The sequence below is a fragment of the Accipiter gentilis genome, chromosome 11, assembly GCF_929443795.1.
Source record: "Accipiter gentilis chromosome 11, bAccGen1.1, whole genome shotgun sequence".
NCBI classification, from domain to species: domain Eukaryota; kingdom Metazoa; phylum Chordata; class Aves; order Accipitriformes; family Accipitridae; genus Astur; species Astur gentilis.
The window spans coordinates 12,125,810-12,139,228 of NC_064890.1; the positions used below are offsets into that span (position 1 = coordinate 12,125,810).

General features: G+C 38.7%; 1 protein-coding gene across 4 annotated transcripts in view; it reads left to right on the forward strand.

The window, feature by feature from the left end:
* The window catches only part of SEMA3C (semaphorin 3C), a 123,662-nt gene that overhangs the window by 97,090 nt on the left and 13,153 nt on the right, over positions 1–13,419 (forward strand). For all 4 annotated transcript variants that reach the window (XM_049813646.1, XM_049813647.1, XM_049813648.1 and 1 more), the window contains 3 exons: positions 698–920; positions 10,584–10,672; positions 12,844–12,885. In XM_049813646.1, the coding sequence (XP_049669603.1) occupies positions 698–920; positions 10,584–10,672; positions 12,844–12,885 (354 nt within the window). The remainder of the gene's footprint in view (positions 1–697; positions 921–10,583; positions 10,673–12,843; positions 12,886–13,419) is intronic.

Sequence of the window (13,419 nt, forward strand, 5' to 3'; positions counted from 1 at the left end):
TTTCCTCATGAGGTCCAGAATGCCTTAGAGCTGATTATTGGGATGGTTCTTCATTACATTTAAAGAAGCATCCATACTATTCATGGACCTCTGTTACTTCTGAGGCATAGAGGAAAGTATAGGCAAGCTCTTGTGAATAGTCAATCTTTTCAGATATAAATGAGTTGTCATGGGACCCCCTCATCAACTCCATATTACTGCTTTTTCAAATGAAAATGAGTCGCAGGCCCTTTCACCATCTCATAATCAATGTAATGACTGGAGGGATATTGAGCAAATTACAGTTCAGTATCAGATTTTACCTTTTGCCTTTGTACTAATACTGTAACAAATCAGCTGCAAAAGTTTGGTATCTTCCCATACCAATAGCTTGGATGTTTTTTTTCAACAGGCAGTTTGGAAGCATAAAGAATGTGGGAAAAGGTCCAGAAGTATGGATCTTTGCCATCAAGCTGGGTTTCAAAAGTGCAAAAATACGTTTGTGTTGCTTTATCGGAATTGATGTGAGTTCAAAGCGCAGCTATTCAAGCACTTCATTCCCATTACTGGAACATAATTACTTTCAGTCAGAGTCTGAAGTGCTCTTTTGGGAACTTACTTTGTCAACTATCTGTCAATATTTGTAAATGAGTCGGAGATGAAAACTCTTTGAAAGATGGCAAGTATTGTTAAGCATTACTGTCCATGTTTCTTACAGTGTCCAGGAGGAGCCTTCACACCTAATATGCGGACAACCAAAGAGTTTCCAGACGATGTTGTGACCTTCATCAGGAATCACCCTTTGATGTTTAATCCCATTTACCCAATACACAAGAGGCCGTTAATCATCCGGATAGGAGCCGACTACAAGTATACAAAGATTGCTGTGGATCGAGTGAATGCTGCTGACGGAAGATATCATGTCTTGTTTCTTGGAACAGGTAAGACAAACTTAGCAACAGTTGTTTTCCCCATTGCATTATAATTTGCAGTCAACCCCAATTTGTACAACTTACAGCTTTCAGAAACATTTGTTTAAATGTATTTGCTATCTACAAAAACATCTATAGAAATCCATACATTATGTTCTTTTTACTTTCTGCACAGTTTTATGTTTACTATAGATTTTAGGTGCAAGAGATACATTGTATTGATAGGAATTTTATTTGAGACAGAAATCAACACTAGTGTATAACGTATTTGATCTAAATTATAATATTATCTTGAATATGGTTTGTCTGCAACAGGATTCCACAGTAGAATTTGATGCACTCTAACATGAGTCAAAATACCAAAATCTGGCTTTGTATTGTTTTGTATACTCACATCATCATTATTTACTATATGCTGTGTAAGCTACTTCTGAAGAAAAACACAAGCTGATCAGGATGTTACAAAGGCAGAAATAACAACACCACAAAAACAAAAGTAAAAATATGGAAGTACTTATCAGAGAACAAGAAACAAATGGCTGGAGTCCTAGCAGTAGTGGACACAGAGAATTTGATCCAAGTATTCTGAAATAATTTCTGTCTAATATAACCTACATTTTGTTTTTAGTTACATCAGATTTGAATCTGGTGTTATGCTTCTGAAGTCTGCAGGGAACAGGTCAAGTGATTCTCATACTGATCAATTTTGATTTTTTAAAATATTTAGATATGAATCACACTCTTCTGATTGAAGCAGACAAGCGGAGTGGTACTCTGGCTAGACCCTAGGATTCATTCACGTCTGAAACTGCTGCTGGCTTAACAGGGCATTATAGACTGATAGGCACAAAGGCTAATCTTTTTTACTCCAGATGGTTTCAAGTAGAACAAAGGAAAAGAACTTCAGGAGAACAAATATATCTGTGAACATCAGAAAATAATTACAGAGATGGCTTGCATTGCTTTTATGGCTCACATATTATTGGGGTCCTGGTTGTTTTCTGCTTGTAGAATAACTGTGTCTGCCAACAAACTCACATGGGGCTGGGAATAACCTTCCTGTTATAATAGATTTAGGAAGCTGGTGCTAAAAAATCTCTCAGGAGCATCAGGCTTCTATAGGGGCAGGATTAAAAGAAACTCTCTTCACTCTTCTTACAAAAAACTCCCCAACTATCAAAATCAGCAGGGTGCCCTTGTACCAAAGGAGGCCAACTGTGTATGGTGCTGTATTAGCAGAAGCGTATCCAGCCAGCAGGTTGCTGGTAGGGATTCTTCACCTGTATTCAACTCCCGTCAGGAGTACCGTGTCCAGTTGTGGGCTCCCCAGTACAAGGAAAACATTGACCTAATGGAACAAGATCAGTTGGACTGTAGCATGTAATGTATGAGAAGAGGCTGAGACAATTGGGTTTATTCAGAGAAAGCTAAGGGGGGACCTTACTGCTGTTGACAACTACCTAATGGGAGGGCACAACTACCTAATGGGAAAAAACCAGATCTGGACTCGTCTCAAGTTGCTCGGTGTCAGAGTGAGAAGGATTGGACACAAGTTGCAATGTCGGACATTGCAATTAGATATACAGGAAAAGGTTTTCACTGTCAGCGTGATCAAATATTGGAACAGGGGCCCAGAGAGGCTGTGAATTCTCCTTCCTCAAAGGCTCAAAGGATTCAAAACCCAACCTGACATAGCCCTGAGCAACCTGCTCTGACCGGACCCACTTTGAATGGGGGACTGGACCAGATGACTTCTAGAGACCCCGTCCAGCCTACAGGCTTCTGCGGTTCAGTGAAAGGAGACTGGAAAACAGAAACACATCTTTTGTGTTCTTGTGTCAAACCTTTATCAGGTCACCATCTACTGTACTGTGAATGCTTAGAATGCTATAAGGCATGGTCAGGGTAGAAGAAGCTCTGGGTAATGAATTACATTAGGAATTTCATCAAGTTTTTTATCCGGGTATTTTTGTTTCCTTGTTTGGCAGTTGATAAGTGAGTTTTAAGGTGTTCTTGAAGATCACTTTGATCCTACTTGCAGAGTGATTAGAAACTACCGAATTAAGCTGATTAGGACAGTGCTTTCTTGAGGTGCGTTTCCCTCTGCCTCCCCTAACATGTAACCACATTTTCTTTTTAGTTTAATTAATGCAGCTACAGTTCTTGACTTTGGGACCCCTTAGGGTAATTTTCCTCGTTTCCTAAAGAAGTAAAGAAAAGAGTCTTTGTACAGTACTGTAGAAATACCAGAAATGTTAATAGATGTCCCTACTGTGTTACACAACTCCACAAGAACACTTAGTAAAAGAGAAGGTTTGGTTTTCTCTTAGCTTTATTCCTTGCCAAATCACTATGTTTAGCCAGAGTAATAGCTTGGTAGGCTAGTACAGAACTTTCAAATGAACATTTCATGCAATTTTTATATAGTGATGCCATTGTTTTAAAATGCTCTATAAGCATCTAAGTGTCAATTGGAAGAAAATTCTACTAAAGATTAGTGGAAAAGATAAAGACATATACGTTTCCAACCAATACAGGATCGTTAATGTAGCAGTGACAGTTAATACTGGAAATGTAATGAAAATTTGAAATGTGCATGAAATCAAAATATTGATAGCTAGCATTTTAGTAATTCTGCAAGAGATAAATATCAGTAATTTCGCTGTATACTTTGATTAGCTTCTGGCTCTTTTTAAGTGGTCAGTGTGGCCTCACACATACATCTGTGATTCGTTAAAAAGATTAACATACCTCACTTTGTTCTTACATTTTGTTAATCCTCTTCTATGGGATCAGCACAGGATCCATGATGGATCAAATACATAAACGGCAGCTCGATACTTTATATTCATTGCTTTATCTTCCACATTACATTGGAGATGAGGATCATTGTCTGCTTTCTAGTTGGTTGGAGAGGAGGCATTATTCTTACTAAGCAGGGCACAGGACATTAATAGCTTCCAAGGTCTTCCTCAGAAGAAATTGGTATGATGTAAGCTACTGCATTTCTCAGTCCTTTTAAATAAAAGTGATCAGGTTTCAGCCACTGAGAGGAGAAACTTGTTTTCTTTATTCTCTGCTTTCTGTGAGACTCAGGAGGATTCGATAGAGATATTAACTGTCAAAAGGAATGCAGAGGGGATTTGCTTTGGTGTAATTTTGTCCCAGCAAATGCAAAAACCAGATTGTATAGGAGAATTTCATGTGATAATTTCCTTGGGAGCCTGGAGCCCCACAGCCGGAGACAATGGGACTTGACACCTGGTGACAATTACGCTCAGCTCAGATGATGAGTTACTGCTGCTGAACTGAGATGTTGCCAGCCATGTCTGTCACTGTCAGTGACCTGTCTCATGCTTGAAATTGGAGTGTTTTATGTCTTGCCAGATGCAGAGCACACAAAATGTTTAGCTTTTCCTCTCTTCCTCCTCTATAGCCTCAGTAATAAATCAGTTCCTGAATACAAGTGAAGAATAACAGAAGTATAAAGCTCCAAGAACCCCAGTGGTTATCATCTAGCCATGGCATAGGAGGGTATAGGCAGCTGTATCATTTTTTCACATTAAGGTGAACTAAATGTAGTGTTTCCTTTGCAGCCCCAGACAAAAGTGCTGAGCTCACAGGGCCTGGTCCATGCCCAGAGTGAATACATTGCTGTTCTCTGTTGCTCGCCTACATAGCTAACAAAATAAATCCCAGGGACAGATGTTGTTCTTGCAGCATTCCACCCGCTTTTCAAAAGATAACCATCTCCTGTTTTCCTTATGCTTTTCAACGTGAAGACTCCCACAGCACTTGACAAAACTTGCACTTGACAAAACTTGCTGGTTTTGTTAAGTCCACCCAAAGGGATCTCTTCACCCCCCCCTTGAAATGAGCTGATTTAGGGTAAGGAACAACTGTTTAATGGTAGAGAGCAGTGCTACAAGAGAAGAGTGCTCTATACCTCGTCTTCCCAAACACCGAGGGATAATTTACTTGGATAGAATGTAATCGCTCATTTGCGTATTTGACAAGGGCGATGCTGATGGTAATTTTTCCCTATGCAATGAGCAATAACATATTCAGTTCAGGAATTTGGGGTTAGAGTTCTGCTTCAATTATCCCATTTCTGCGGTAGGCCAGGACTAAGTCTTGAAGTTTTTGATTCACCCTAGAGTTTTACTGTAATGACTTTACTCATTTCAGCTATATCTAAAGAACCCAAGCTTTCAATATTTTCTGTTTATTCTTTGGTAGATTGTTTTCCATCTGAGTTTTAAGAACAGCAGTAAAACAGCATGAGAACATTTTCCTGAGATTAATATTTGTTTTTTTAAGCATGCCACCTACTGCTTGCAGTACGAAAGCTTTCGGTCAAAGTACATGCAGATTGCACAACCAAAAGATTATGCACGGGTTTTTTTATTGCTCTTGGTGTTATGAAAATATTTAAATGTCTAGGTCAAACTTGGGTACATTAAACAGCCATAGGCACCAATAGGATTTTTTTCGGCTCCTTGCTATCAAGATGGGATATGTTTTTGTGGAAAGAGATCTAAGTTACTGTCATGAAAAGGCCCTTCAGATTTCAGTGTGGCTTATTCAGAAGATTAATGTGAGCCACATGCATCTGATGTGGCATGAGGTTGATCAATGTTTCTTATTATCTTTTCTTCTCTGATGCAACACTTGTTTTCAAAGTCTGGATGCAGTAAGTGTCTTCAGAGCATAAGGTTGTAATACGCATTTTCGTGGTGTTACATGATGGCTGTCTTTTTGGAAAACTAACCCTTGTTGACAACAGTAGCCTCCAGTAATGTAATAGCCAAAATCATGTAATGAGCTACAGATTCTAGCAGAGAGTGATAATCTGGTCAGAAGAGCAAACTTGCCTCCTATAGATTTGCTGGCTGTAGCTTCGTGACTGTGAGCTTGGGAAGATGATGTTGCACAACAGTGGCACAACAGGCAGCAGATGGTTTCCTTCTTCCTCTTGGTCACAGCATCTGAGTCATTCAAACCCTTTCCTTGATGAACTCATCCAAAGCCTTTTCACAGCCTTTTAAGAAGATAAGTAAGTTAAGAGGGCGTGCCTCCACCTGTTTCGTTTCCCCTGTTCTGTTTTAGTTCAAACAAGCTCATGGTGTGTCCCAAAAGTTTGACTGAGCTGGGGCTGTGTGAAAGTTCCACCCTCAAATGTGAGCTCATTAGGCATCTGTCTTTTTGGGTTTTGATGCAGCTTGAGTTTTATGAGGTCTCACAGTAATACTATGAGCTGGAAAAAACTTACACCCATTTGACAGATGAGTGAACTGAAGCACAGAGAGGTTAGGTGGCTGTGGTTGGATCCCTGACTTGCACCAGAAACCAAAGGACAGCAGAGAGCGTGGGGACCTGGTGCTCAGCCCTGACTGCTAATCTGCCACCATCTCAGGTGCTCTGCTGAGCCTCAACTTTTTCTCAAACAGAGAGATTGTAAGCGTTCTGCAAACTCTTTGCTTTCTTTTTTCTCCATGATGTTATTTGTTTGCATCAGGTTCAACCCAGATTAGAGACCAAAAATAATTAAGCTGCCACTAGACTGACAGGTACAAGACCGAGAAAAGTTTTCAGAGGATCTCCCACAACATCAGACTCATCAGGGAGGGAGATTACTGCAGGAAGCCTCTCTGCGAAACTCCTGTCAGAGTAGCAGTCGGTGTCCATTGCAGTCCTTTTTTTATGATGTGGAAAAGTCAGGGGTTTTATTTGTTGCTGAATTTGTGCATGTGATGTGGCTCAGGGATAGATGGGTCCTGACTCTCTGTGAGGCTCACAATACTGACAACTGCAGTGTTCACTTAGGGCTGGGGAAAGAAAAGCTAGTCAAAATTCAGAGAATGAGGTTTAAACTCAGACCTGCAGATTCAGCCAAACACCTGTGTATTTTTAATTGCTGTTCCTTAAGCTTTGCCTTTTCCATTGGCCATGGTCAGCCAGACCAGGAATTAGTGCGATCAGGCATAGTCCAACTGCTATCAATGAAGCTTAGCTGATTAATACCAGCCTACAATAATGCCCTGCATTTCAAGGAATATTTTATTACTACTAATACTATTATTATTAATTTGTGTCTTCTTCTTCTTTCCTTGGGCCATTTATTGGACTGCCTTCCTTCTCCATTTATTTCCCACTCTGCATACTCTCTACAGCATTTTTTAGTCCACAGGATATTAGCACTTTCCTCCCTTGCTGTTCCCTGTTTCTCAGTCCTCTCAGAAGGAACACGATCCCAGTAACATTGTCTTCCATGCCAAGCTGGGCTACCTGCAGTCATTCAAGCAGGTTTGAAACGGAAAAACATTATGAGTCACTCTTGTCTTCTTGCTGTCAGCTTGAGGGACATTCCTTCTTGTTTGTCCATTTGCCCTCTGCTTACAGACTGCTGGGCTGATGTGAGGCTGCAGACAGCTCCCAGTGAAAAGTCAGGGAAGTGGTGAGCATAAATCTGCCCCTTCACTTCATGCATTCTAATGGTGGATTGATATTCTGGAGACACAATGGATTTTTTCATGACTGTGTAAAATCATAACAATGTAGAACTGTTTTCAAGTGGATTTCTGGAAGTAACAAGTAAACGGTGAAGGAATCTATCCTGTTCACTTTTATGATTTTTACAGAATTAGCTTATAATTTCATGTGTTGATCTAAACATGAAAATATTTGACTTACACTTGTTTAGTGATCTCTTATGCCTGATTTACAATGCAAAAGATTATCTATTGTTAAATACACTGGGAAACAGCTCAGGCAGTGCTACTTTGCATATATCTCCTGCAGTGCACAGTGCTGCATCCTTTCCAACCTTCCTTCTGACCCAGGGAATTTAGTTTGCTGCCTTGCCATTAAAGGGAATAAGCAAATAAGGTTTTCAACAAAACTCAGATGTACCATAAGCTTTCTGATGTGAACATGTGTAAGTGACTTGATTTGTCAGCTACTGTGCTTATAGTGAAGACATCAGTACTACTGAGAAGGAAATAAGAAGTGGGTTTTGGGCACAAATATTTGCTTTTCATTTATTAAGGAAAAGGCTGAGAAACAGTAGAAAAACTGTTTCCAGAAGTGGTGGAGGGCTCTAGCCTATAAGCCATGTATTGTTGGAAGTATGTGTGTGTATATATATATGTATGTATATATATGTACAGACTATTAGAAACCCTTGCTTTAAGTAATTTTATTTAATTAATAACTTTCTACTGCCTACTTTCCATAACATGAATATTTATTTTAAATGTTGTATTAAGTTTCCTCTAAAACAATGGAACATTCCTTTCTGCAAGGATCTGTCCCTCATGGTACAATACTGAGTCAAAGCAAATGGTAAAATATTGAGTGAAGAGAACTGAATACCGAGGTAAACAGTCCTTAACTCTGTGTATTTTTCTGGGGTGTGACAAAAAAGGTAGATAGGAACCTACTTTTCAAATAGGAAAGGTTATTAGGACACAAGGAGTTGGCGTCAGGCATTATCATTATTTTCTGTGCCAATGCTGGGGATAAAATCTCCCTTCAGGCTCTGATTTCTGTTCGGGGCAATGTTTGAGGACTGAAGACAATTTAGGAATTTTAAATGTGTGGCATGCACTAATGGATCATTGAAATAAACCGGTTCTTCAGAGGCTCAGCAGCCTCACATTTCTTTGCAGGTAAGGTCACTGTCAACATGCTTAGTGCCCTGTATGTCAGGGTTAGAGGTAGTTGAGACTTTTCAAGCAGCTGAAAAAAACCCACAAAAGGCTGCAACTCCTTCCTGCACTTCTGATACGGTATTTTGTATGGTATGTTTTAATGTTGGAGAGAACACACTGATAAAAGGAGGCAAAGAGGCAGAGGTAGACTGGACTTAAGCTGTATATGTTTGTGAGTGGGTTATTCCCTTCAGCAGGAGCAGAAATGCACACACACATATGCACGTGCATATGCACGTGCTTCTCCTTAGCTCCAACGAGGGATGCGTCTGCAGCAGTTTAAAGCTTCGGTGGGCCCTGGCAGGTAGTAAATCTCTCTCAGGTTCTCATAGCTTTGCTAATACTGGCACCCAGTCTAGACCACAGCTGTGCTATCACAAGATTTAGTTTCAGTAAAGTTTCTTCGGAAGGAACTGGTTTATCGTGCCATTGAATAATGAGAATAAATGTTCTCCACAGAAAATTCTCATGAAAAATTCATGCCTAACGTGCCCTGAGCATGTACAATTGATAGCTATGCATTTTTAAGTCTTGTCAGCTTTCAATTTCTCTTTTCCTTCTTTTTTTTTTTCAATGACAAAATACTGCTCTCTGTGTGTGGTCAGGTCATTACACATCAATATTCTGGCTTTAAACCTTATTTTTTTTTAAATAAAATATATTATTATCTGCTGGCTTCCTCCAGGGAAATAAGAAGATGTAAATTATTTACTGTAACCAACTTGCCCTGCAGCTTCAGCTATCCAATTTAGTCACTGACCTTAAAAGCAAAGCAAAATTGCCCTTTTTCAGTTTATGTTGTCTACATCATGAATTGCCAAACAGGAAGCTGAGATTTCCTTTCCTCAGTCACAAATTCATAAAAATACACGTAGATACTTACCTATACTGTGCTATACTAATGTTTTACTAACCACACAAGTCTATATTGCTCATAAAACTTTTGAAGGCCGAACAGAATCTATACCATGTGGTCTTATTCCTCAGAATCAGTATTGAGCAAATAAATTTATTCTACTCGGTCTAATTTCCAGGCCTTTCAGGCAAGAGGAATTCTATGGGCTGTGCTTTTTCCAAGTAAAAATGCTTGTCCTTGTGATTCTCCCACAGTCCGCCTTTTCTGCCACATCAGAAATACTTCAGTGGCTGTCTGAGCCTTTAAGAGCCTTCACATATGGACCCCTCCATCTCATATATTCTTTCCACATAACAAATTTGGAAAACTAATCACAAATATCCCCTTTGGTCTCACTCATCACATCTACCCTGCAAAAACACTGCTGTTGCCCCATCCTTCTTACTTCTTACTCCTTTGATCTGAGAGAGGCTTGGAACTGTATTTTGAGAGGACAGCCATGATGGAGTAGCTACAATAACTTCACCTTGCTTTTCCTTTTTTCCTTATGGACCAAAGTATTAATTCCTACCAATATGTAACAGATTTGATTATTGTTTGACTTTCCTGAAAAAAAAAAAGTTTTCGTCTTACTTTGTTTAGGTGTAGATAGAGTTATTCGTCATTACATTTTATTTACAAATATGAATATATATTAAATTCTGCAGTAGCTCCCTTTAACCTGTTTATATTGCTGTGTTTTTACTTTAAGATCATTAGTATAGATACTGCCTCTGTCTGTGTGTCTGTACAGCAACTAGTACAGAAGATACTGATTTTGATTGATCCTTTTGGGTAGAATGGTAACAGTAATGGTAGTAACTCCAATCTTACCATGACTTCTTCATGTTCAGATGTGAGAATACTGTATATAATATTCCTGTATAAGGAGTCATCTCATGCTTCTTTCTGACCCAAAACCCTAGAAATTACTGAACTTTTCTTACCTTTTGCTATGTGATAATGCTTGCTTTGATGGTTTCTTTTCATTATCGATAACGGTTCATCAGGTTTTTTTTTTCTTTGTCTCCGTCACATGGTCTTACTTTTTCTCATCTTTTCCAGACCAAGGAACCGTACAAAAAGTTGTTGTCCTACCCACCAACTTCTCTGCAAGTGGAGAACTCATTTTAGAAGAGCTGGAGGTTTTTCAGGTTTGGCTTGCTCCTACTTTTACTCTTCCAATGTGTATGTTCACACAAACACTTTGTTCTAAGAGACCTTGGCAAGGGCAACTGTGACTTGATAAAAGATCAAGTAAATGTGCATACTGTCATCTTGATACCCATGCAAAGCAGAATATAAAATGTCCACTGTTATGAAGGCTGTAGCTAGTCCTTTCCCCCCCCCTATATTTAAGTTGCTTATTTTTTATGTTGTTGTACTGGCTAGAAGGGGCTAATCACATTTTTACAAGGTAATGTTATAGTGGCTGCCAGAAGGCAACTTCTATCACTGGCATCACGTATTGAGACTGTCACTATTTAGAGATGGAATCTAAGATTTTTGTACTTCTTTGATTATCCGATAATCTTCCTGATTCTGAGCTGCAGAATGGAAGCAAACCAGTGCTGGTTTTGCTTAACTCCAGTTCTTCAAAGCCACAGGCCTCTGGAGTCAAGAAAACTACAAGCTTAACACAAAATGAGCTGAAAAGAAACACAAACTACAGGGAGAAATAGGGGAATAGCCTCTGTCAATTACTTTGGCACATAGCAGCTTGTAATAACCTAAAGAAAGTGTTCGCCCTCATGTTGAAAAATCCCTTTCAAATTTTTGAATGGGCTGTTCTTTAAATCAGGTAGTCTCAGGGCAAATGGTAGTATGCGTCTTTAAAATTAGTTAAGGGTTTTGTCATGGGCTTTTCTCTACTTCATTGAGGGGATACAAAAAGGAAAATTTAAGCTTTTTTATCTAGACAGGCAGCATTAACAATTCTTTAAGGAAAAGAATACACTCTGTGTTAATCCTCATAAAGGCATAATTAGTCTTTCTAGGCTTTTGTTGAAGACTTCCCTTTAAAAAAGATATATGTGAGTAATATTACCTAAAGAGTATCCTTCACCCAAGTATTACTAATTCCATTTACTGAAACATAAATTAATACAGCAAGAAGATAGGTGGGCTGAGAGGCATTCTCAACGTAAACCTAGTTTCTGGGTGTCTGTGCACAGACTTTATTATCCTGCACCCTAAAAATCATGATGTTGTAACCTCTACCATTGCAATCTGTGCGGGCAGCATGGCAGTATTTTGATGAGTCTTTCCAAGAGAGCAGGAATGAGATCACTGGCTGTGTGCTAGTAAATATCGAGAGTAAGCAAAGCACTGATTCCTTTCCAGAGTATAAGCAAGGAAAGGAGAATGTGGCATTAGATCCAATGTTGCATTTGACCTTGAGTCTCCAGACATTTCGTGAAATACTGCAGCAGCCCTAAACTCCTTCCAACCTTTGCCAATTCACATGATTCGCAGCCAGCGTTTCTAGTCCTGTCCTCCCTGCTGTGCTTGTAGTCCACTGCAATTAATCCTAGCCCACCGTTATGGCTTTCTTTTCTGACTGAGCAAATGCTAAATCTTAAAAAAATCCTGAATGTTTTTATTACCATTAATTTTATCATTTGTTCGGATGAGAATAATGAATTGCTTCACTTGCTTAAGTCAATGAATTCAATAATTCCTTTTCCAGCTCTTTGACGTTTGGTTTGGACACAGACAATAAAAGACTGCAGTGATGACACACAGTAGTACACAGTACTGTCTCTGGGAAAGAAATGTTCAATAACACACATGCCATTTTTAACATTCTAGTCATTGATTATCTGAACGTATATGTTGGATGGTAACCAAACTCTATGCACCGTAGAAAACGTGTAGGAGAAATATGACATATTCTTATCCAGATCATGTGGTAAATATGTATGAGCTATTGTATGATTTTTCCTTATCATCATCATCAAAGAACAAACATTGTTTCTTATTACAAAGTGAGAATAATGGCTTCAAAACACATTGCTCCTATATTGCTGAGGTAACACAGATGCAGGTTAATTAGAAGTGTACAAAAACTTGTTGATGCACATGAGTAATAATAATGCGGTTGAGTTTAGCCAATACATTTTGTGAGACATTAATTGTATATGTGTAATTTGTTTAGTTCTGAAAATAGCAAAAAATTAGTAGGAGTGATGCCTTTCTAAGATATGAAAAGTTATAGTTTTCTTAGCTATGACTTACTTAGGTTTTATTGAATTTTAAATTTTAATGTTGGGACAGTATTAACAAGAGACTCCTTGTAAATGTGGTTTGGAATTTTGTCTTTCAGAGTAATTCTCCTATAACGACAATGAAGATTTCATCTAAAAAGGTAAAGAAAAGTAGGATGCTTACTTAGTGCTTATTAATTGAGAAGCAAATTGACTTAAAGGTGTTAGAATACCAGGTTTTGTGCAGCATACTAAGTATAGGCAGATGTTCCATAATGAATATGGAGAAACTTGACTGAATTTTGCATGAGCTGTTTTTGATGTCCCAGAGCCACTAAGATAAAAGATTTCTATTCATTGTGTATCATTTCTAATTCACTGAAAGTGTCCATTTTTTTTGTTGTTTTGTTTGACAATTAAGGAAAAAAAAGTACTAAAAGAGGAAATTCGCTCTCCCCTTTTTTTCTTTGAGGCCTAAATAAAATTTTCCCCTTCAAGTCTGATCCATGCAGAAAGGCAGTGTTGGGGCTGCTGGGTCCATGGTGCAATTGTGCGTCTTTTTTTCTTAGTAATAAATGATGGCAATAAGAATGATGAAAAGAGCTGAGAGGATTTCTGCTGAAATGTTAAATGCCCAAACTAAAAATATTTATTCCATGATTTTGCAAGCAACATGTTGCTCAGTATTTTACAGA